The 24,921-nt window shown below is 42.1% G+C and overlaps 1 protein-coding gene across 3 annotated transcripts in view; it reads right to left on the minus strand.

The window, feature by feature from the left end:
- The window catches only part of LRCH1 (leucine rich repeats and calponin homology domain containing 1), a 372,824-nt gene that overhangs the window by 52,565 nt on the left and 295,338 nt on the right, over window positions 1-24,921 (minus strand). For 2 of the 3 annotated variants that reach the window (XM_033949847.1, XM_033949846.1), the window contains exons 10-15: window positions 23,926-23,993; window positions 22,998-23,084; window positions 20,090-20,179; window positions 18,899-18,935; window positions 15,317-15,364; window positions 12,402-12,474 (exon numbers count right to left, since the gene is read on the minus strand). In XM_033949847.1, the coding sequence (XP_033805738.1) occupies window positions 12,402-12,474; window positions 15,317-15,364; window positions 18,899-18,935; window positions 20,090-20,179; window positions 22,998-23,084; window positions 23,926-23,993 (403 nt within the window). The remainder of the gene's footprint in view (window positions 1-12,401; window positions 12,475-15,316; window positions 15,365-18,898; window positions 18,936-20,089; window positions 20,180-22,997; window positions 23,085-23,925; window positions 23,994-24,921) is intronic. The other variant, XM_033949848.1, reaches the window with a different exon arrangement.

Here is a 24,921-nt window from a genome sequence, read left to right on the forward strand (position 1 = left end):
AGATCAAATAAAAAGAAGAGAACATCTGGTCAATATTCAGCTGGTGATGGTCTGCATTTTTTTTTTTTTAACAATGGCCATCATGGACATAATTGGGTCCCAATATTCAATGTCGGACTGTGTCCAGGTACTAAATATCTTATTCTATTCCTGCAAGGAAGCATGCTCAAAATGCATGGGCAGACTCAGCTCTAATGCTGATTTCAAGAGGAATGAGATTAATATCAAAACAGAGCATACCCATCCAGTCAATCAGGCAAAGAGAGAAAAGCCTGTGGCAGCAACAAGACCTCCCATGGGTTAGGCACAAGAGATGCAGCCTGAGAAGTAGTGCACACACATAACTTAAAAAGAACATTTGTCCCACAGAAGCAAACAAAACCACAGTTGTCCTGCATGGATGTGAGAGGCCCTATAGTCTACTCCTGCTGCCCAGAAGTGGCAGTGTGTCAGGAACTGAGATGTAGCAAGCCACATCCCAAAAGAGCTCTCTGGAGATGGAGAGTGAGGTAGGCTGATGGGCCCATAGACATTCCTCCCTGCAATTCACGACATACTTGTGCATCATGAGATATTCATTGAGCACCATGGCTTTAAAATATATGGGGCCCCATTTACTAAGCTATTCATTTTCAAAATTAACATGCAGTAATCAAAAAAATCTCAGCGTTAAAAGATGGTGATATTTCCTGGAATTTCCTATTCATTAATTAACACTGCAAATAGCACAATGCAGTTTAGCTATTCTGGTGGGGTTAACTGAGCCATGTTATCTACCATGTTCATAGATAGCATGCAATAATTATTTATTAATTCAATTGTCTGTACCGTTCTCCCAGGGGAGCTCAGAACGGTTTACAGAAATTTATTCGGGTACTCGAGTATTTTTCCCTGTCTGTCCTGGTAGGCTCATAATTTATCTAATGTACCTGGGGAAATGGGGGGGGGGGAGGGGATTAAGTGACTTGCCCAAGAAAAATACAAGGACACCAGCATTGTGCATCAGTTTTAATATGCTTTATTGCAGTGATTTACTCAATATTTTCTTGCACTAGTCTTCACCTGGTGCTGAAACACCTCTAGTGAAAGGAAATCTGAAATAAAACCAGTACAATTCATTCCCCACCCTGAAGATTTCCCTAGTAGCCTGTATCCCCCTTGCACCTCCATCCTTTCTTCCCCCTCCCTCAAAAACAAGGGCTGGGGATTCCCAACACCCCCTCTCCCCATGCATCTCCAACACTGAGAGGAAAAATATTGTCCACTTGCTCCTCTCCCATATTCTAATATGGCAGACTGACATTGCAGTGCATTCAAAGTTTCAAGTTTATTAGGTTTTTATATACCGCCTATCAAGATTATCTAAGCGGTTTTACAATCAGGTACTCAAGTATGTTTCCCTACCTGTCCCGGTGGGCTCACAATCTATCTAACGTACCTGAGGCTATGGAGGACTGAGTGACTTGCCCAGGGTCACAAGGAGCAGCATGGGGTTTGAACCCACAACCCCAGGGTGCCGAGGCTGTAGCTCCAACCACTGCGCCACACACTCATGGGTCTTTTTTTTTTCAAAATTGTGGCAAAGAAGCAGGAGCAAGTGGGCAACACAGTATTGAAGGTGCACGTGGAAAGGGGCTTTGAGAGGAGGAGCGGCCTCATATCCCCAAGCCTATCTTTTGTGGAGGTGGGAGCTAAGAAAAAGGTGCAAGGTACAAGCGGTCAAGGTCTCCAGCAAAAAATTTTAAGGGATGGGGGATCAGGAGTCTAGGGGGCCATGGGCCACCAGGAACATTTGTGGGGTTAAGAGGGTTCTGGAGGGTGAGGGGGAAGAAGGTGTTGCATGCATTGGAGGGTAAAATTGCTGAGTCAATAGAGATTGGGGGATCTAGGCCTCATAGGTTTGTTGGGGGTTTTTTGGGGGGAGTGCGGGTAGGGAATGGAATGGGAGACAGAGAGGTCAGCTTTTGTCTTTCTTTCTTTCAATCCCCGCTCATGCACCCACAGGAAACATTTTACTCATTATGCAGAAAATAATGATAGATTGCTGTGGCACTGTGCTCTGTATTTTCAGGCACTGCACATTTTTTTAACACAGCGGTAATTTGCATGCCATCGGCTTACTGCGGTGGTCTCCAACCTTTTCCACGTAAAGGACCGCATGTGAATACGAGAAAGCTCTGAGGGCAGCAAAAAGATTTTAAGCTAACAGATACTACTAATTTTGCAAGCTGCCTTGACCTGCTTGTTGATTCTACAGTATAACACTTCAAGGATATATTTTAAACACTCATTTTATTTTGGATTGTCAACAATAGAAAATTCCATAAATGAGACACCTGAGCAACACCCTTAAGAGGTTTTGCAGTTACTATATCAAATTAGCAAGATTGAAATTAACACATTTACAGAATTTGAAGGGCATTTCGCCAACTGTTTGAGGGCCGTAGTGGAGGGCTTTGGGGGCCACATGTGGCCTTTGGGTCATGCATTGGAGACCACTGGCTTACTGCATCAGGGGTAAAAATATTTTTAGTGCATGCATTAGAAAGCTGTGTCTTGGAGCTCAGCACAGCATTTTTTTTGCATTGAGGTCATAGAGTATTGAGGTCATGCAGTTAAATAAAGAATCAACTGGAAATGCAGTCATTGACTTAAGTACAGAGAAGTAACCTACCCCCTGTCAATGTCGCCTTCTGAAGGGATACGGCAGCAAAAAAAACTGTCCTGTGCTACCGGTGCCTGTGTAAGTTTATTGAAGGAGACAAGATGAGGGAAGGAGGGACAGGTCTGCAGTGGAGGGGGCAAGAGATGACCGGAATATAGCAGAGGAACCAGGAATCCACACAAAAGGAGTGACAGCAGTGCATAGAGGTTATTAGGAGAGTATGAAAAATGGAGAAGACATTGCGCAGAGAAGATCCAGCAAAATCATTTTGGAAGGCAAGAATGAAGAGCGATAGCCAGAATTGAAAAAAGGTTAGTACTTAGAAATGATACATTCTTTAACATCTGAGTTTTTCATGATTCTCTTTGCTGTGCTCATAGAAAATGCCCACTGACTCCACAGCCCAAGCAGCAAACTGGTCAAATGACACTGTCTGAAACAGCTCAGGTGATCCACAGTTTCAGAAGGCAAATGAGACCATTTTGAATTACATAACTTATTGTTCATATTAAGAGTTCACTTTATTCTATAGATCACCTTAAATAAGAATTTTTCAAACAGTACAGGAAAAAAAAAATTTGGCTTGGTACAAACTCTTAAAAAAGACAGCTCTCTTTAAAAATGTAAGTTGTTGACTGATTTCCAGTCAATTGAGCAATTATCCCTAATTAACACTGTTAAAGCACTCTTGTCTTTTAAGGATATCTCTCTCTGGCAGAAAGTTCTCTCTTAAATTCAGACTGTTTTAATTGTTATACATCGGAAGTCTCAGACTGAACGGCAATGCTGTATCCAGAAGTTGTTTCCCAGTCATAGCATCAAGATTTGAAATGTCTCTCGTTTCTGTTTTTGGCCACTGAATCCTTTGCATAGGGTTGCATCAGTGGTTTGAAGTGCAATCACATAAGACAGTTTGATGAATGGTGAGTGAATTCTTTGCCTTTGCTTGAACTGACATCATAATGGGAACAAGTGCATTGTGTTTTTCACCATCAAATTCAACTACTGCTATTGAAAGAGCTTCACAAAAGTGTGCAAGTGTGGGGAGGGAGGGTAATGTAGGAAGCAGAAAGGAAACATTTCAGAATTTCCATAAAAAGTAATGCCTTTCTGCCATTGAAGTATCCCTGAATGTATTTATCTATGTACACATGCACAAAAGAAAATTGAGATGTATCCAAAAAAGTTAAATTCAACATTAAAGCATTTCCTCCTAAGAAAATCCAAGAAGAGAGGAATGACTTGAAAGACCTATTAAATTCCCATTAAGAGAAAAGTTCTATATTCTTAGGAGTCAATAATCAAACTGAAGTTTACCCATATAAGGAGGAGTGTGGTGCGGTGGTTAGAGCTACAGCCTCAGCACCCTGAGGATGTGGGTTCAAACCCCGCACTGCTCCTTGTGACCTGTGGCAAGTCACTTAATTCTCCACTGCCCCAGGTACATTAGATAGATTGTGAGCCCACTGGGACAGATAGTGAAAATGCCTGAAGTACCTGTATATAAACCACTTTGAGTGTGGTTGTAAAACCTCAAGAAGGCGGTATCTAAGTCCCAATCGCTTTCCCTTAATATAAGATCATGAGTTGATTATGGTGCCTTTCCTACTTAACTGCAGGGAGCAAAGTGTATTTCAATTCTACCTAATATAACCTCACTTCAGACAGCACTATAGCAGGAATAAAGGAGCCTTCCCTAAAAAGGCCTACTACCCGGAACCGCACAAAGAAAAAAAAAAAATACATTTTTGAAGTGAAGAAAAAGATCTCAGATTACTTCATAGATCAGAAAAAACTCCACATCAATCTTGGGTTCCAAAAAAAAGAACAAAAAACCTTTGCCCATCGCTGCAGGCAAAAGTACATGTACATTCACAGTGTACATACTGTACTTTTACAAGTCTTAAATAACACAAGGCAACAAAAAAAGTTTTTTCGGAATCATCTGACAACATAGCACATTTTTCTAAATCAGTTTTTCACGCTGATTTCAGATCTGTTATTAGTTTTTTTTTTCAGTCACGTAAACTTTTAAAGTTATGACTAATGTTAATTTATTACCTTTCTTTAAACTACTTCCAAAAACCACCTTTCTATCAGATTTTTATAAATTTATTCATTACTTATATGAGCCTCAGCCCCACCACTCCACAGCCTCAATGTAGTTCATCACGGTGAGCTTTACGTGGTTCTATCATCACTGGCTCAAACAAACTTACAATTTCTTAATTCATTTATATTATTTTTCTTTTGGTTTTTGCTATTTTCATAAATTTTTATCTGTTTTTAAAGTGCTTTGTGCTTTATGTTATATACTCTGTTATAATCCCAAAATAAATAGATAAATAAATAAATAGTTATAAACTTAGTATTAATTTCATTTAAAGCTTTAACTTATCTGAAATAATTTTTTCAGTGATCTTTCAATTCAAACTTAAGTGCATTGTGGAAGGAATAGACCCGACATGTTTTGCTTTTAGCTTTTTCAAGGGTCCTCTCGTTAGCGCCGGTGTCAGCCATCTACCCAAAGTTTCTTATAACAAAGATGGCCAAATCCATCTTACAACATGGCAAAGTCCATCTTATAACAAAGATGGCCAATCTTTGTTATAATAAACTTTGGGTAGGTGGCTTGATATGAAGAGGTGGAAGAAATATTTTATGAGGATCCACCAATGGCATAAATTTCACACTGCTTGTCCCTGGGTTATAGGTATCTCTCAGCTGCCAGACATGCTTGACATAATGTTCAGCTGTAGATCTGCTATCCCACAAGCACAGGAAACAGTAGTATTTAGTGAATCCTCCTTGCATTCCCATTAGAATTCCAATGACCTTCAGATCACCACAGATGTTCCACTGGTGTGTTTTATAACTGATTGCTTCTAGTAAATTCTTCATATTCTCATAAGACTCCTTTAGAGGAGAAGAATGGGCAATTGGTATACTTGGTTTGGAATTTCCGTTGTGCAGTAACACTGCCTTCAAGCTTCTCTGTGAAGAATCAATAAAGAGACACCATTCATCTGGAAAATGCACTTGTGACAAACTGTTGAGAGCCTGTTAATGTCATGACAAAAGCACAATGAGCCATTTACAGTGAAGAATGTTGTTAAGTTATGATTCTTTTTTCTGTAATGAGTTATATTAGCATCTTTTGCAAGCATGTGCTTTTGCTTAAGCCTTGAAGCAAGAAGTTCAGCTTTTTCTTTTGAAAGATTTAGATCACGAATAAGATCATTGAGCTCAGCTTGTGTAAAGGTCTCTAGTTCTAAATCTTCATCATTCATATAATCAGGATCAGATAATTTTGGATTGTGATCAGCTGCTGCATCATCATCACATTCCTCATCATGTTTCACAGAAGCAAGTCCATCTTGCGGAGGTACAAGCACAGGCAATGAGTTATCGTGAGGAATAGGCCTAACAGCAGAATCCAGAGTACTATATATAATTTTGTGCTTAGTTTTAGCTGACAATCCGTTTTTGTTCACAAGGCAAAAGTAGCAATCTTTAATATGGTCTCACGGTTCCCTCCATATCATTGGGATTGCAAATTACATCGCTGCCTTTCGTTGATTGAGCCAGTCACAAAGTCCGTTGGAACAACTGGTACAGATGATATGTGGAGCCCAAGACTTATCCTGGTCACCCAGTGGACAGCCAAAGTACAATTTGTATACCTTCTTCAGATCTACGGTAATTGGGTGACGTTGTGCTTACGTCATGAATGAACCACAGACATAACAGAAACTATTTGGATGATTAATACAATGTCTTGGCATGATAAAGACTGAAATTAATCACCGTAAATAATGTCTGTAGCATAAAAAAATAAACACAACTGTCATTAACCCTCCTTATACGTTTATCCTATAAACATATGATATATCACCCAATTAACGTTTATAATTATATATGAGCTTCATCACAAAAATGTGACGCGCTAGTGAAAAACTAAACACAGATTTGAAATCAGTATGAAAAATACTACAAAACCCACCCAACATTAACTCTGATGAAAATGATGTGTTGGCCTGTGTGGGGATGAGGGAAGGAAATTTTGCGCTGAAACTGCATAATTAATTTCTGCATGTCATTTGCAATGTGTACTTTTGCACCTCTTCCTGTATAGATATGGAAATATGGGGTACAATGTACTGGGGATCCATGTATCGGGTGCATTTGGTGAGATCTCATTCGAAATTCTATAAGCATCGAAGCAGTTACTGCCGTTGTCGGCGCTAAAACCCGCGCTATGCGTTAGTAAAAGAGGGGGTAAGTATTAACCTGTGAGTTAGTATATGAGATGCCATGTGAGTAAGTGAATTCTGTGTCTCAACTTGCTTAGAGGCTTCTAATTCAACATTTACCTTCAACCTTTTACATAGAAATAAGGTTCTACAAACACTTCTTGTAACTGGCTTTCATGAACTGTTCTCTTTTCTTCAGGTCAGAAACCTTGTATGCAAATTCTAGACACAGATGTATTGAGTTAGTTGATCCTTATTTCAGTGTATTTAAGAAGACTAATACAGCAACCACAATCCTTTGATCTTCAATTTTCAGTTAAGTGTATAAAGTACTATTCATAACAGTTCCATTTAAAACATCTGTATTTTGTTATCCTTTGTGGTCACTAGACTAGGTCCTTGGGTACAATTTCTTACTATAATAAATAGCCAGTACAATTTAGTAAAGCGCCATTTATCTAGAATGGATGAGACGAAGACATTCCAAATCACTATTATTATTAGGGTAAATATTCAGCTGGCAGCAGTGACCCTTTTTTTTTTTTTGCTGCTCCTGGTATTATTCTTGGATATTCAATGCCGGGCCATGCCCGGGCACCACCACTGAATATTTGGGTTAATGTGCCAGCTATTTCTTATTTGATGAAGTGCGATATTTAGCACTTAACCACCTAAGTGACACTGTATAAGAACATAAGAAGCACCATCTCAGGATCAGACCTTCGGTCCATCAAGTCTGGCGATCCGCACACGCGGAGGCCCTGCCAGGTGTACACCTGGCGTAATTTTTAGTCATATACTCCAATCTCTGTATTAGGCAAAATCGTCCTCATATGAAAACAAATCCAACTCACACACAAGAGGACTAAAACTAAAGTCAATCCTTGCTGGTTATACTGCTCTCAGAAACCTGTGCCGTCCTCACATGTCGTTCGGGACCATATTCATATGGTCCCGAACGACATGTGAGGACGGCACAGGTTTCTGAGAGCAGTATAACCAGCAAGGATTGACTTTAGTTTTAGTCCTCTTGTGTGTGAGTTGGAGTAATTTTTAGTCAGCCATATCCTTCTATGCCTCTCGTAAGGAGATGTGCATCTAGTTTGCTTTTGAATCCTAGGACGGTCGATTCTGCAATAATCTCCTCTGGGAGAGCATTCCAGGTGTCAACCACTCTCTGCATGAAGCAGAACTTCCTAATATTTGTCCTGAACTTGTCCTCCCTTAGCTTCATTCCGTGTCCTCTTGTCCGTGTCAAATTGGACAATGTATATAATTTTTTCTGCTCTATTTTGTCGATTCCTGTCAGTATTTTGAAGGTCTCGATCATATCCCCTCGCAGTCTCCTTTTCTCAAGGGAGAACAATCCCAGTATCTTAAGTTGATCCTCGTATTCCAGTTTCTCCATACCATTTACTAGTTTCGTTGCTCGTCTCTGCACCCTCTCCAGCAGTTTTATATCTTTCTTTAGGTTGGGAGACTAATGTTGGATGCAGTATTCCAAGTGGGGTCTGACCATTGCTCTATAAAGCGGCATTATGACCCTCTCCGATCTACTCGTGATTCCATTCTTTATCATGCCCAACATCCTATTTGCTTTCTTTGCCGCCGCCACACATTGTGCAGGGTCCTATCTATCAGTACACCCAGGTCCTTTTCTTGTTCGCTCTTACCCAGAGTTGCACCTGACATTCTGTACTCGTATTCCTTATTTTTTCTGCCTAAATGCATTACTTTGCATTTCTCCACATTAAACTTCATCTGCCATTTCTCCGCCCATTTCTCTAATTGACACAAGTCGCTCTGGAGTTCCTCGCTATCCTTCTGCAATCTGATCGCCCGGCATAGCTTTGTGTCGTCTGCAAACTTGATGATCTCACTGGATGTTCCTTCTTCTAGGTCATTGATATAAATATTAAATAAGATCGGCCCAAGCACCGAGCCCTGGGGTACACCGCTAGTCACTTTCTCCCAATTGGAGAACTTCCCATTTATGCCCACTCTCTGTTTTCTGTTCTCCAGCCATTTGCCTATCCCTCTTTGTATATCCCTCTCTATTCCATGGCTTTGTAGTTTCCTGAGAAGTCTTACGTGTGGAATAGGACTGTGTTTTATGTGGTCTGATATGACTGCTTACGTAACTTAGGTGGTTAAGTGCTGCACATTGGCACTTAACTGCATTAAGTACTGACTCCGACCCCGGACCACCCACAAAATAGTCAGCCTTCACTTTAGCGGTATCTGGTGATACTCAGCGGCACTCACCAGTTAAGCACCGCCAAATATGGGTGGATAGCCATTTCAGGCTGGTTAAATCACTTTGAACATTGAGTCCATTATTATTATTATTATCATTATCATCATCAACTTGACTTGCATAAATGATGGGCCTGATATTCCAAGCAAATTATGAAACTGCCAGCATGTAATGAATGCACACCTCACTTATGCAAGAATTTTCAGCATTTACATTGATAAAATCAAGCTGCCTAACTTGCTTAAGGGCCAAATGTTTTGCACCAATATTCAGCCACTATTTATTTATTTAGTCAATTTTATATGCTGTTTTCCCAGGGAAACTCAGAATAGTTTACATGAATTTATTCAGGTACTCAAGCATTTCCCCCTGTCTGTCCTGGCGGGCTCACAATCTATCTAATATATTTGGGGAATTGGAGGGATTGACTTGCCCAGGGTCACAAGGAGCAGTGTGGGTTTGAACCCACAACCTTAGGGTGCTGAGGCTGTAGCTCTAACCACTATGCTGCTATTCAAAGTGATTTAGCTGGCTGCTGACCATACCTGATACCACATGAGAGTCTGTCCTATTTTTATGTGCTAGCCCATGGCTGCTTAAGTGCTGAAAATCGGCTTATGCAGCTATTGGGGTCCTTTTACAAAGGCGCGGTAGCGGTTTAACGCGCGAATACCGCACGTTGAACCGCCTGCCGCGCTAGTACCTAACGCCTCCATTGATGAGGCGTTAGGATTTTAGGCTGCCACGGGGGTTAGCGCGTGATGAAATGTCCGACGCGCTAAACCCCGTAGCGCGCCTTGATAAAAGGAGCCCTATGTGTTGGCCAGCTTAAAAATAACTGAATATGCAAAGCTAAAGCCTGCACAAGTCCAGGCTTTAAATATCTGGGAATAACTCTGTCGCTGGTGAGCAAAACTCACCACCATCAGCTAAATATCGAACCCTCTGTTTCTAAAGTGCAGCAAAATATCTTCCACAGAGTGACTTGATTCTGATCACTTCAATGAGCATTTTGCTTCTGATTTAAGAAGTTTCTCTCTGCTTGGTTATGTATGTCTTGTTTAAAGGACATTCAAAGTCAAAAAATAAAGGGTTCAATATTCAAAGAATATATGCTCCTAACTTTGAAAGTTATGCTCATAAAATGACCTCTTTGAAAATCTACTAGGGCTGAGTGCATAGATTTTTGCTCAAAATTTCGCTGAACTCTTACGAGCATAAAATGAGGTGGCAACAGGGGTGGCTTTAGGGCGGGGAAAAGAAGTTTGGAACTTAGCTCTTATTTTCAGTACTACTAGGTTCATAAAGCCCCCCTTTTACAAAACCGTAGTGCGGCTTTTAGCGCCAGCCCCAGCAATAACAGCTCGGATGCTCATATGAGCATCAGAGCTATTACCACCACAACTGGCACTAAAAACCAATGACAGGCATAAATTTATGAGCATAACTTTTAAGCTCTTAAATTTAAGATGAATTTTCAACTAAATATGTATCCACCTAAGTTTGGCTGAAAATAGGGAACAAATTTAGAAATTTAACTCAGAAGCATACATTTACGAGGTTGACTTTTTTTTTTGAATATCAGGCCCAAAATATGAGCTCCTTTTACAAATCTGCGGTAGCCATGCTGCTGCAGTAAATGCACTAAATGCTCATAGGAATTGAATGGCTACCACGGCTTTGTAAAAGACCAATAAAATAAAATAAACAACTGCAATCTGTCAACTGGCCAGCAGGTGTCACTCACTTCATACTTGATGGGAGAAAGTTATAAATTATTTAACCTGTTTTTGCTCAGATTTTGATTTTCACTCTAGATTTCTAAAACAGTTTTGGAACACTGAGCAAAAATGGGTTAAAGAGAGAACTAATAATACAAGTCAATTTTGTTCATTCCTTATACAAACATTTTAAGCATCAAACACAGTGTCACTGTACAATTTCAGTTTCCTCTCAACTACAGACTAAGCAGCAGTATATATACAGTCGACTCCGCTTAAGTGCAAGCCCTTTGGACCGATTTGCCACGTGCTCTTAAACGGAGTACCATGTAAGCACTGTCATTTTTCTTGCGAGATCAGCAGCTCGGGGGCAGGATTCCATGCTTGCATCGATTACTGCCATCACATATCTTAGGACGAGTGATCTGTAATCACGTTTGAAGTATGCGATTATCCCTTTCTTTTTGTTGCTCTCATATTCAACAGGCAGGCACCTTGAAGCCAACAGCTTCACTACGTTTGAAAGCGGTGTATAGGTCTCTATTGCTTTAATTGGGAGACCATACGTGAGCAACTGCAGAAGGACCTGGAGTACACCACTCTCAGGGGACAGGCCCTTCCAATTTACGTAGAAGTACTGTAATAACAACACCTAAGCGGCGTCTGACATCAGCATGGTGGACACGTTCGGCCGAAGACAATGATTTTTGTCCACGCGACGCCATGATGCAGTTCCAAAAGTTTGAACACATGGCCAGGCCTAGACTGCTGTTCTGAAACACGCGGCTCATATACGTGATTGCTTTTAACCGGAGTGAATGTTACGTGAAAGCATACAGGTGGGACCTACGACATCAGTGCACATATGCGGATTGTGTGCTTATCAGAATTGCAAATATCCGAAGTGTATGGCCATTGACTTTAATATTAAGAATAAAAAATTGGACCTTAGTGGTAGGCTACAGATAACCAAAGCGTGCGCTTACCGACGTGCACTTTAGGTGGAGTCGACTGTATTACATTCTCCAGTAACACTAATCCTAATACAATGATTTAATATATAAAGGTGCATTTTCCAAGTGATACATGTTTGGTTTAATAAAGCCCTTTTAGTTAATGAATCTGGGTGTCTATCTTCTGCATACTCCATACAAATTACACCCAGAAACATTTTGCCCAAGAAACAGAAAATCAAAGCCATGCTATGAGATCGGCTACGCAGCAAATCCAACTAGTGAGATTGCATAGTGGTTCCATAACAATCGTGCATAATTTTTTTATATTTACAAAGGTTCAAAATTATTGATGAGCTGCTCTTCTTTCTCTCAATCTCTGTCGACAATGAATTGATGGCAACTGCAAATCCCCTATTAGCTCAATGTCAGTGAATGAAGAGGTCCTTGGTAACTACTGAAGTGCACATGTTGGATTTTTATTCAGAATCAGTTTAGAAACATAGAAGGAGAACCTGCTTTGTCGGAACCCACTCTTTCTTTTCAACTTACCGGACCGGGGCTTGAGGCCAAAAGCAGTTGCACTGTTTCCACTGGGAGATGTTGGAGGACTTCCGTCTTCAGCCTGTAGGTTCCAACACCAACAAAAAAACAAAGAATAAGCTAGCTACATACTGTCCTCCCTTTCCCCTTATCCACTCTTGAATATATTGTATGTAATCTCTCATGCTATAACACGGTGCTTCTTAACCCAGTCCTTGAGGCAACCCTAGTTCCCCTCAGGTTTTCGGGATATCCACAATGAATATGCATGAGATATATTTATATACCAAGGAGGCAGCGCATGCAAATCTATCTCATGCATATTCTTTATGGGTATCTTGAAAACCTGATGGGATTGGTTTGGATCGAGGACTGGATCGAGAAGCACTGCTTATAACACAGTTTCAAAGTGAATTACAAATACAGTCAAACCTCGGTTTGCGAGTGTTTTGCAAGATGAACAAAACATTCTAGCAAATCATGATTCACAAACCAAATGTTGAGATTCTCGGAGAGAACGAGAGCCAGAAGGCCTTGAGCATGTGCAGATGCTCAAGGCCCAGCCCAGGCATGAGGCGAAATCTTCATTGACTGGCACCGGCACGTCCTGTGGGTTGGTGCTGTGTGCCAGTGCCAGATGGGGTAAGGGGCTTGTTTGGGTGGGCGGGCGGGGGAAGCCGCTTCCAGCATGGGGGTGTGATGCCGGTTCTTGGGGGAGTGGGAGCGGGCGGGAGCGATGCCATTTCGAGTGGGGGGATGCAATGTCAGTTCTCGGGAGGGTGTTCGTGGGCGGGAGTGATGCCGGTTTGAGCGGGGTGTGTGTGCGATGATGGTTCAAATGGGGGGGGGGGGGGTAGGGCGGCATTTTCAGGGGGGAGCAATGCCGGTTAGAGTGCGGGGGGGGGGGGGTGGAGCAGCGCCGGTGGCCTCGGGGGGAGGGGGAGGTGGAACCAATCAAGCGAGTTTCCCTTACTTCCTATGGGGAAACTCGTTTTGATATACGAGCAATTTGGTTTACGAACATGTTTCTGGAACGAATTATGTTTGTAAACCAAGGTTCCACTGTATAAAAAAGGGGTAATAAGAACATTTCACAAATATTTTAACAAAAACAATAGATAGACTTACAGAAAACAATGGGGAGAGGGGGTGGAACTCCAAAATTTTTTGAGAATGATAACATTGAAGGGTCAAACATTGGGTGGGGGGGGGGCTAAAAGCAGAAGCAGATATGTTTAAAAAAAAACAAAAAACCAAAAGACCTATACAAATAAGTGTGACTAGTGAATTTTAACTTCTGAAAGCATCTTTAAAAAAAAAAGTTTTCAAAAAACTTTTAAACTTATCTAGAGCGGGTTCTCCTCTAATATATCATGGCAAAGAATTCATGTTGGCAATGCCACTGCAGATGTACTGAAATCGATGCAAAAGTGGACATACCTTTTTTATTAACTGACATAGGCTGTTCAAAATTGCACATGTTGGTAGAGTAGCTCTTCTTCTACACAGGTGTTTCCAGAATAGCACCTGGCACCTATTTTTTTCAGTGTCTCTTTTTGGATGCCATTTACTAAACCAAGCCCTCTTGTGGATAATTTTTTTAAGTGGGTGTCTCCGATGAGGTGCTCCGATGCCGCGTAGTGATTCTGTTACAGAATATAACCTTCATGTGGCATCAGTATGCCTAGCATGTACGCATATGAAGCTATAGCAGCCACAGATCGGGTGTAATAGTGGCTGCATAAAAAGCATAGCAAGGGCGCGGGTAACTTCCAGAACTCTGTAATTTATGCCTATAAGTGGGAGCCATGCCCACTGTCCGCCCACGCTCTATATGCCACCCTTGCATTCATGCGCATGCACCTTACTCAATAATGCTTCAGTCCTGCTAGCACTTATACATGTACGGATACACTTATTTGCATCAGCGCTAGTATTTTGTCATTTTACACACACACACACACGCGGCACATAAATGCACACTCTCTTTTATAGAATTGCTTTTTATTTGGATTGTGCCACTGAAACTTCTTCACCTCCCTCTACCCAAGCTCAGCAGTTGATGGCAGTATTCCTGGCAGCTGACATCACCACTACTACTATTTTTATTAATTATTTTTAGACAGCTACCAGGCGTACGCAGTGCTGTACAGAGTCACAAAGGATACAGTCCCTGTTCGAATGAGCTCACAATCTAATCAATCAAGACAGACAAACAGGATGCCAAGGTAGGGGTTACAGTTAGCAGGGGATGGTTGAACTGCTGGCTAGGGTGATGAGCAGAGGGAGGGAGGTAATGTGTTAGAGGCAATCTCAAAAAGGTGGGTTTTCAGACTACTTTTGAACAAGGGAAGGGGCATCCCATTCAATAGTCAAATTTTCGCATTTAGCAGAAGGGAGTTCTGGGCACCTTCGGAGGAGGTTTTCAGCTGGAGAAGCTCGGGGATCACTGCCAGGTACTTCAAGGGTGTGCAGTTTCTGGGCGGGCCAAGGTTCAATGTGGGTGGGCCTCTGCCCACCCACATTCACTCATAGCTATGCCACTGGTATAGGCACATAGGTGTGTTATGTTCCCTTTACAAAATAAACCCAATTAAGCAGCAAATGTACTTCAAGGCACTGCTTCCACTAAAATCATCCCCTCACAACCACAATGCATTTCCATTTTCATAGGAATCTCTTGTGCTTCCATTGTCATTGATAAAGAAGATATTTATTGAAGTTTTATGTTTATAGGGGATGTCTCTAAAAAGCCAGAAGGTGAAACATGTCGGCGTTGTATCACCTCCTGACGATGTCAGATAAGTAAAGTTGGTTAAAAGAAGACACATTAATGAAATGGAATTATACATTTAATAAAATAAAAAAATAAGCAGAGATTGATAATGATTGAAATGCAAGAGATTCTTATGAAAGTGACTCACCTCATCTGGAAAACTTTGACTTTCCAAGTCCTGGATGATGAACTCATTCTGCACAATGAAACAAACCCAGACAGCGCATCAATGATAAAAAACAGTACCATGAAGCTACTGAGAACAGTAATGGAAGCAGTTAGTGCTGTCCTAACAGAAAGGTATCACTGTTAAGAGGGTTTGTGATACAGTGCTCCCCCCATCATTTGCGGTCAGCGATTCGCAATCCTAGTCATTCGCATTATTTTCTGACCGTGAATGACTGGGCAGGAGAGGGCAGCCGGAGAGGCAGGAGAGGGCAGCCGGCGAGTGAAGGAAATCACTCTCGGTATGCTCCAACCGCCTCTTCCTGCCCTAAAGTCGGACCTCACCAATCAGGAGCTGCATGTCAAAGCAGCTCCTGATTGGTGAGGCCAAACTTTAGGGCAGGAAGAGACGGTCGAAGCATATCACGAGTGATTTCTTTCACTCGCCAGCGCTCCAGCTGCCCTCTCCTGCCTCTCCGACTGCCCTTTCCTGTCTTCCCTGCTAAAAACCATATTTGCGGTTTTTCAATATTCACGGGGGTTCCTGGAATGGAACCCCCTCGAATATCGGGGGAGTATTGTATATGCAAAAGTGCTGATGGTCTCAGAAAATGTGCACGTAATACTTCATCTTCAAAAGGTTTTCACACTTTTTTTTTTTTTTTACACAACTCTCCCTTCAGTGAAAGGAATCAAAGGAATCAAGAATTTCAGTCAATCGTTGATCTTCAAATTATCTCAATTATGGAACGAGCTTTCTCTTATTTTAAGGGTTCTGGTTCTATTCAACTTTTTCGCAAATCTTTAAAAACTATTTTATTTGCTAATCATTTCAAAAATCAGCCATACTAATACTTCTGTCTGTTATTTTCTCATTCTTTGTACTTTTTTAGTTTCTGTTAACTGAATCGAGCTCCACTTTGGTTGAAGACCCAGTATACAAAGCTAAGTTTTAGTTTAGTTTAAAAGCAAACTATATCACTTTTCCACATAATCACTATGTTTTACAATACATTTATCCCATGACATTCTATGACACGCCCTCTTACCACTTCTCCTGCCTCAACCATTTCCTGTAAAAATATGAAAGTGCTTAAAGTTTCTGAAGAACCCTCGTAAAGCATTCTGGGCCTGATATTCAGCAGTATTTAGCTGGCTGGGACCGGCTCTCAATCAGCTAGATACTACTTAGCCAGCTATATTCTGATATTCAGTGAGGGATAACCAGTCATCTTCCGCTGAATATCCCACTCTTCAGATTGGTCAGTGACCGACTATGAAACTGCCAGTATTCAGCAGCTAGCCGGGCTAAGATTAGTGACTAGATAGACCCACCTATAAAGCAGATCTATCTTTTGACGCTTTGCTTAAGCCAGCTAGCTATTGAATATCAGTTTAGTTGGCTAAGTCTTCGGCAGCGAATTTTGAGCCGGATATTTAATGCCGGCGGACGGATATGGCTCTGGAATTAAATATCCGTGATCGCCACGGACTGACAAGACAGTTTTAATATTAGGGCACCTGAAATCAAATCATAAAAGTAAAATGTTATGTTCTACAATGAAATCCCAGTAACTTATGTACTAAGCATAATATTCAGCCTGTATCGGTCAGCTTTTTTTTTTTTTTTAAAATGCTAACAGCTGCGGGGAGAATTAGCCCCTGATACTCAGTACCGGGCCATATCCAAGCATGGGCACTGAGCATCTGGGCCTAACTGAAACAGCGGTGGCTGCCAAAACTATGCAGTCCCAGCCGATTTCAAACCAATTTTAAGCCAAGGCCTGAGACAAGATCCTCCCTCCCACCAGGATCACCAGGGACTTCAGGTAGGGCTTGGGGGAGCTATCTGGAATTGGGATGGGAGGGTATATAGATCTAGTGAGAGGGGTGGAGGGGTCTTTTTTTTCATCAGGGCTGGGCTGGGAGGGTGCCTAAGGAACTTATCACGGGGATGGGATTGGGGGATCAGAGGGCAACTTGACACAATTTTTTTTAATGAGGGTTCTGACCAATATTTAGTGACAGAGTCCGTCTAGCTAGCTGAGCAAATTTAGGACAGCTCTGAAATTGTTCTTAATCTACCCAATTAACTATGCAAGTGCTGGCACCGAATATCGCCAGCACCCGCATAACTACCAGCTCCTTCCCCCCAACACCACCCCTGGCCTGCTCGCTTTTAACAAGGCTGTTTTGCGTCAATATTCAGCCACACTGGCCTGTTAAGCGTCATTGAATATTGGCAGTTAGTTGGCCACAGGCAACTTAGGTGGGCAGCAGTCTCTTCTGTCCACTTAAATCGCTTGAAAATCTTGTGGACTGCTTTATCTATTTTGACCTGTTTTCCCCCAACTTATTATGGCTCCAAAGGAAAGATTGGGCATAGACTTTTTAGCAGAAGAACAAGACATCAGGGATCCTGATAAAGCAGTTCCTTTGTGAGCAAATAAAAGCATGTGCAGACCTGCTGACCTGGTGAAATACCCCTTTATTTAGCACAGATCTTAGTACTAAGGACAAATTAAAAAAATACTTATCCATACAAGTGTCCAAAAAATGAATTTCAATGAAACAAGGCATGCAGGAACATGAAATGACAAGGCAAGACAGGTGTTCAGACAAAACCTGGAGCAGAAATCTGGCACAGGAGCAGGCACTGGAGAAGAAGCAGGAAGAAGACACAGGACAGGACGCATGGCAGGAAAGAGGCAGGAAACAGATGCTCTGAAGCAAATGCAATGACCCAGCACTGAGTTGGCCTAGAGCAGGGATCTCAAAGTCCCTCCTTGAGGGCCGCAATCCAGTCGGGTTTTCAGGATTTCCCCAATGAATATGCATTGAAAGCAGTGCGTGCACATAGATCTCATGCATATTCATTGGAGAAATCTTGAAAACCCGACTGGATTGCGGCCCTCAAGGAGAGACTTTGAGACCCCCTGGCCTAGAGCCAGGGCAGATAAACCCCCAAGTTTCTGGGCTGGTTCCAGCAGGACCACGCAAGACGAGACACACAAGGACAGAAGACACTAGTGTGCATGCTCATCTAGGAAAAACAAACAAGGGAAGGGACCGGCTCTTGTTAAAGAAAGGGACGCTGATGCCCACCTGCTCTACACATCTGCTATGTCTCACACAAGCCACTTCATTCCAGATCCTGGGCTCTGTTTTGTCTGGGGCAGGGGTAGGCTTAATATTCCTGCTTCAAAAAGAGTTTTAACAGCCCACTGTCCCCAGTGAAACTGGATGGCAAGATGTTAATACTTCCTATCATGTAAGTTCTCAGTGTCAGCCACGCAAGGACTATCCTCAGCTCAATGCTTAGATATGATCTGAACCAAAAAAGCGTGCCTGAGGTTTGAGTGACACTAGAATGCAGTAGTAATGGCATATACTGGTGGCACTCAGTAAGCTTCGGCTGCCGGTGATTCAGCAAGTCATCAAACAGCAGAGCTTGACGTGAGTTAGTACCGATATGGATCCTTAGTCAGGGAGAGGGCCGTGAGCAGAGTAAGGACAAAATGGCCAGAAATAGAAATTATTCAGAAGACAAGACTGGTGCATTTACCTGATCGATGGGTGACATTTCCAGTTCTGTTTGACCGCTGTGGAACAAAACCATTTCAAAGTTCAATGTATGGAAATCCTGGTCAACTAAGCAAAGCAAATTTGCTGAATAAAAAGGCCTATGTACGAAAGCATGCTAACACAGGGCATTACTGCATGTGGACTTAGAGGTGAAGTTACTAATCTGCAGTGAAGGCTAGCTTTTTTATTGAAGCTTACCCCCTCTTTTACTAAGGTGCACTAAACAGTAACGTGTCCATAGACTAACATGCACATGTTAGCGTGTGCTAAATCGATTAGCGCACCTTCGCGAAAAAGGGACCTAGTCTATTAGCATGGAAGTCGTTAACTTGCAGTAACATAATACTGCAACTCCTGTGGTACAGGATCAACGCAACATGCAACAAACCTCACAAAATGCATGATCCTGCTCCCTGGAAGCATTTTTTAAAGGGGCTAAAGTGGGAAAAATAAAATGACTCCCCTTGCTTTTTTTTGGCAGCTATGAAGTTGTTCTTTTTTTTTGTTTTGTTTTGTTTACTACTACTGCTACTGTCTATTCATTCGTGTCCGACCCTTGGATTCTCTGTAGGCCACTCCTCGCCATGCAATTGGTATGTCATGTGTTGCTACCCTCCTGGCACTTTGAGAGGGTTTTTTTTAGTTTATCTTTTATTAATCATTGTTATAATTATATTTTTATGTAACTTTGGGATATTTTATTCCTTCTCTTACCATAGTAATCCGCACTAAACCTACTTGGCAATATAGCGAAATTTAAGTTTTTATACTGTACTGTATTGTATTCCCTATCCCCCCCCCAAAAAAAAAATATACCACTGAAGACCCCCACCCCCTCAGGCTCTCCCACACCTACCTTAATTCACCCTTGGTAGGTTAGGGTAGACTAGACAGGTCCCCTAGTATTAGTCTCACAGTACTACCACTAGGGTTTAGGTTGCCATATAAGGCTTTTTTGCCTTTATATGGCAGTCTGACCCCTAGCAGAAATGGTTGATGGGAAGGAATCTGTTGGTCAAAGACCAATGCAGAGGATGCTCCTGGAGGAGAATTCTCTGCAGTTCTCATACCACTGGGGTTTTCCCACCCTCACACACATGTGGAAAGTTAAAAAACAGACAAGAAAAGAGGAAAAAAAATACTAAAAATTCCAGGTGGCAAATAAACGCACTTCAGTAAGGACTCTTCTGTCTCTGAAACTGTTGATGTCTCGAGTGGAAACAGATTCACACCATCGTTGTCTTCTGCACTTAAGCTTAATCTGTAAAGGTTTAAAGAAGAAAACAATGGATTTTTTTTAACTTAGATATTATCAGGTGCATTTTACTAGCTGTGGTAGATGTTTAACAGGTTATTTACTCAGAGGGCCGATATTCATCCAGCAAGGTAACTAGCTTATATTAAACACTGGAGCCAGTGTTTAACTTAATCCATAAATTTGGCACTGCTGAATGCATGGGTATGCAGTCACTGTATTGGTACTATCCATTTAAATTAGGCCTGCTGATCAACAAACCTAAACCAAACGCACTCAAAACTTATCTGGATAGCAGCTAAATATTGCTGCTATCAGGTTACATTTTTGGCCCTTCTCTTATCACCTAAGCTGGACCATAAAGATCAAGGTACATACAGTATGGTACAAATAAGTGTTAAAACTAGTAAGCACCACTAGACTCAGGGGAGGAGTTTGGGCACTCACAGACAGAATTGCACCTTGACATTTATTTGATAAAATATGACCATTTGCTTATAGTAGAGTCCCAATTATCCAATCTTTGGTTATCAAACATTCCAAATTATCCAACTGTCACTATTCTAGGATCCACCCTTCCCTCCTGAATAGGATTAGACCCTTCCCCCTCTTCTTGGAACTTCTTCCGTCCACTCACAGGCTCCCCTGGGCCTACCTTAAATTCTTTTGTGCTCTAGCGGTGAAGTTGGGGCAGGAGCGATCCCCAATCCTTCATCTGACATTTCCAGATTATTTGACATTTTCGGCAATCCAGCCATCTGTCTGTCTCATTTAGGTTGGATAAGAGGGACTCTGCTTACATTATATGCTATCATTTATACTTTCTCCCAAGAAGGCAAATATGACTGCGCTTTTTTTTCTCCTCTAGGATTTGTGTCATTATAAGCTTAAAAGTCTGCCCAATTAACTTAGATGCCCTGTTATAAAATTACTCTTATATGGTCTGTTCATTTATTTTACCAGGTTCAAAATTTGGAGGGCACAGGGGGGAAAGGATCAAAATTTAGATAAAGTTAAAGGAGCATTAAAGTGCTTCTTTTTTAAAGACGCTTTCAAACAATGATTTTTATTTTTTTTGCTTCTCTAAGGTGTCCAGTGACAAAGAAGGTCTCCCTACCCTATTCCTATTGTTTATCCCTTGAATATTTCTTTTCTTGGATATATTGTAGTTCTCCCCTCTTCCATTTTGTTTAACTGTATGTCAAATCCGCGTATCTTGTTTGTCCGTGTCTATAATTTTAAATTTTGTAACCCATTTTTATTAATGTAAAATGCCTAGAATTTAATATAGGTGTTAAATCAAATTTTTAATAAATTTGTATCCTAGATGTGAAGTCTATTAGAGAATGACACGGTGACTGTTAACCGCGGCTAGCTGCAGGTAGCCACAGCTAACCAACTGAAACGGTGGGGATGGATAAAGTACTCACTGCGGTGCATGGCCTTGTACCCGCAGTTAAGGGAGGGAACGTGTGCAGTCACCGATCGAGCATGGCCCCCTCCCTCCTTCCTACCTACCGAATCTATCTCCCTCCCTCCCCCTTACCTTCGCGGCACGTTGCGGTGTTAGTAAAGTAACTTGCTCAAAGCTGGCCTAGCCTGCCTGCAGTTGTGTGTGTATGGGCGGAAGCTTCTCTTCTGACACAACCGGAAGTTGTGTCAGAGGAGAAGCTTCCGCCCACACACACGCAACTGCAGGCAGGCTCGGCCAGCTTTGAGCAAGTTACTTTACTAATGCGTCACGAAGGTAAGGGGGAGGGAGGGAGATTCTCGGGCTGTGCAAGGAGTGCTGAAAGGCGGTGAAGTGGCGAGAGGGAAGGGTGGTGGTGGGGAGAAGATGCTGAAGGGAAAAAAAATGGGGAAAGCAGAATGGTGATAAGATGCTGAAGGGAAAAAATGAGGAAGGCAGAGTGGGCAGAAGACACTAAAGGGAAATGGGGAAGACAGAGTGGGGAGAAGACGCTGAAGAGAAAAAATGAGGAAGGCAGAGTAGGCAGAAGACGCTGAAGGGAAAAAATGGGGAAGGCAGAGTAGGGGAAAGACGCTGAAGGGAAAAAATGAGGAACGCAGAGTGGGCAGAAGACGCTGAAGGGAAATGGGAATTGGAGAAGATAGAGTGGGGAGAATACGCTGAAGGGAAATGGGGATGACAGAGTGAGGAGAAGACGCTGAAGGAAAATGGGGAAAGAGAGTGGGGAGAAGAAGGTGGAAGGGAAGAAGACAGAGATGCCAGACTATGGGGGGAGTGGAGGGAAGAAGATGGATGCTAGACCAATTGGGCGGGGGGGGGGGAGGGGTGAAGGGAGAGGCACAGTAACAGAGCAAATGGAAGACACAGAGAGAAGACAGACAGTGGATGAAAGGAATTGAATGAGAAGATGAGGAAAGCAGAAACCAGACAACAAAGGTAGAAAAAATTTATTTATTTATTTATTTCCTTTTTTTTTTGCTTTAGGATAAAGTAGTATATTAGTTGTGTTGATAAAAATTGATAAACAAAGGCCTGCCAGCTGAACATCTCTTTCTCGAGTTCAGCAGCCAGAACTTTGATTTATAAGGAAGGAATAAGCTAAATATTGCAGTACTGAGGCTTGTATGGATGCTGCGGGGATAGTAGTCACGGGGACGGGGCGGGGACAGTGGTTGCAGGGATGGGGTGGAGACAGTGGTCGCGGGGATTGGGCGGTGACAGGAACGGTGGGCGCGGGGATGGGGACAAATTTTTTCTCTGTGTCATTCTCTAAAGTCTAATTCTCCTATTGCAGTCTGAGTACAGTCATGCAGAAGTGCAAAAGTGAACGCCTAGTGGCTGCTATTGGCAAACCTGTTAGGATCTTGTAAAAGACTGACTGCTTTCCGCAGCTGATCGATCACTGGCGCACTTCCAACTTGATCATCCAACATGCTCCTTCTGCAACGTGAGAACAGGCATATGGGAAGCCAAGTCAGTCCTAGGTGCACTGTCAGCGACCTTTCAGTAAAGACCAAAATATAGTCTCTATAATTTCTTCTAAACAAATTTTTACAGTTTTAAAACAGAGCAGTTTCTTTAAGACTGTCTTCGCCTTATTTATGTACATAAAAACTCCTGAGTCAGCATTTTTTTTTTTTTTGGTAATGCAGCTGCAGCAGATAAAACAAATCCAGATACATAGCACAGTCATTTGGATAATGAACAGCACTGAAACACCAGATGGAGCAGGGAACTGCTAGCTTTATCCAGGTAGTGACACTACTGTATTCAGCCTTTCTGCTGAATATTGCCGCTATCCATTGAATTCCCAGGACTGCCCATGTGGCAACGTTCTGAGACTATAGTGCAGAAAGGGTTTAATTGACGATATCCCCAGGGAGAGTCATAATACAAACACATTGTGGATATCCTGAAGACCTGACTGGCAAGGGGGAACTCCAGGATCAATTTTGGAAACTTTGCTATAGTATACTATGCTATATGCTGCCTTGCCACATTTAGGCACACTTGGTCATGCCAGCACTATGGTTGGTGACCAAAATGTAAGGTGTGCCAATGGCGGGTTATATTAGTATTCGATAACACAATCTGAGTGTATAGGATCGCACCACACAGTATTGGGTAACCTAACAAGAGGTGTCCACTTATAGAACTGACCCCTAAGAGCAAGCCAGAGATCAACCAAAGTTGTGGAATAGTATAAGGACGTCAACCGGACAAGCAAGACTAGCCCTCTGCTCTTTATCTGCTATCTCTTCTGTGTTTTGACAAAATCTACCTTTCTCCAGCTGTCCAGTGAGTGTCTTCTTCTATCTGTAAAGGTTCGTCAAAGTCTGCCGTTCGGACCTGCAAAAATGACACATATTACAGCGAGTGTCAGAACAGCTTAGCAACTCCCATTGGCGTACAACCCAGTAATACTATTTCCATCACCCAATTCTGACAATATTCGCATGTTTTCCCAATCACATGTACCGAAATGTGCACCTCCACAGATAACAGGGGTGTCAGGACCAATAAGGCAAAGAAGCTGAATGACCCACCTACAATCTGTTTATAGGCCTGATGTTCAAAGTGATTTAAGTGGCCAAGACAGGCTCCTGGCTGGTTAAGTCGCTTGTATGGGGCTATACACTAATATTCTGTGGCATTTAATTGGCTAATGCCACTAAATATCAGCTCTGGCCACCAAACTGAAAGCCAGCTAGTTTGTGGGCAGCCTGGGGGCGGAGTCAGCACTTATACAATTAAGAGATGATATTCAGTACTTAATTGCATATCATAAACGGATATATCAGACCACATAAAACACAATCCTATGTTTATGTGGTATTGCTTAGACACCTACTTGCTGAATATCGGATATTCAGTGTCAGTTCCTAGACTTGGCCTTGCACGCAATAGCAGAACATAAAGCCAGCAACAGCCAAAAAAACACGCTCACCACTGCTGGCTGAATGTATTGCTTACACATACCGGTGACATGTAGTTATGACGGGAGCATGTTCATGACATGGTTCGGGCAAATCTGAAATGTACACAGGTATTTCCTATTTGGCAACTGAAAACATGGAGATCCAAAAGAAATTCCCCCTGGCATTTACAGGGCTGGTATTAGAGGGTAGCAAAAAATAAAAACACGGTGGGAATGCCAAACAAACACAGGAAGAAGATTCAGCACAAAAATGTCCTTTAATGTGATAGACCACATGAATCTCTGATGATTAAGTATGTGAGTTATAATAAAAGGGCTTTTTGTGATGGATCAAGGTCA

Source organism: Geotrypetes seraphini, chromosome 6 (genome assembly GCF_902459505.1).
Source record: "Geotrypetes seraphini chromosome 6, aGeoSer1.1, whole genome shotgun sequence".
In the NCBI taxonomy this organism is placed as follows: domain Eukaryota; kingdom Metazoa; phylum Chordata; class Amphibia; order Gymnophiona; family Dermophiidae; genus Geotrypetes; species Geotrypetes seraphini.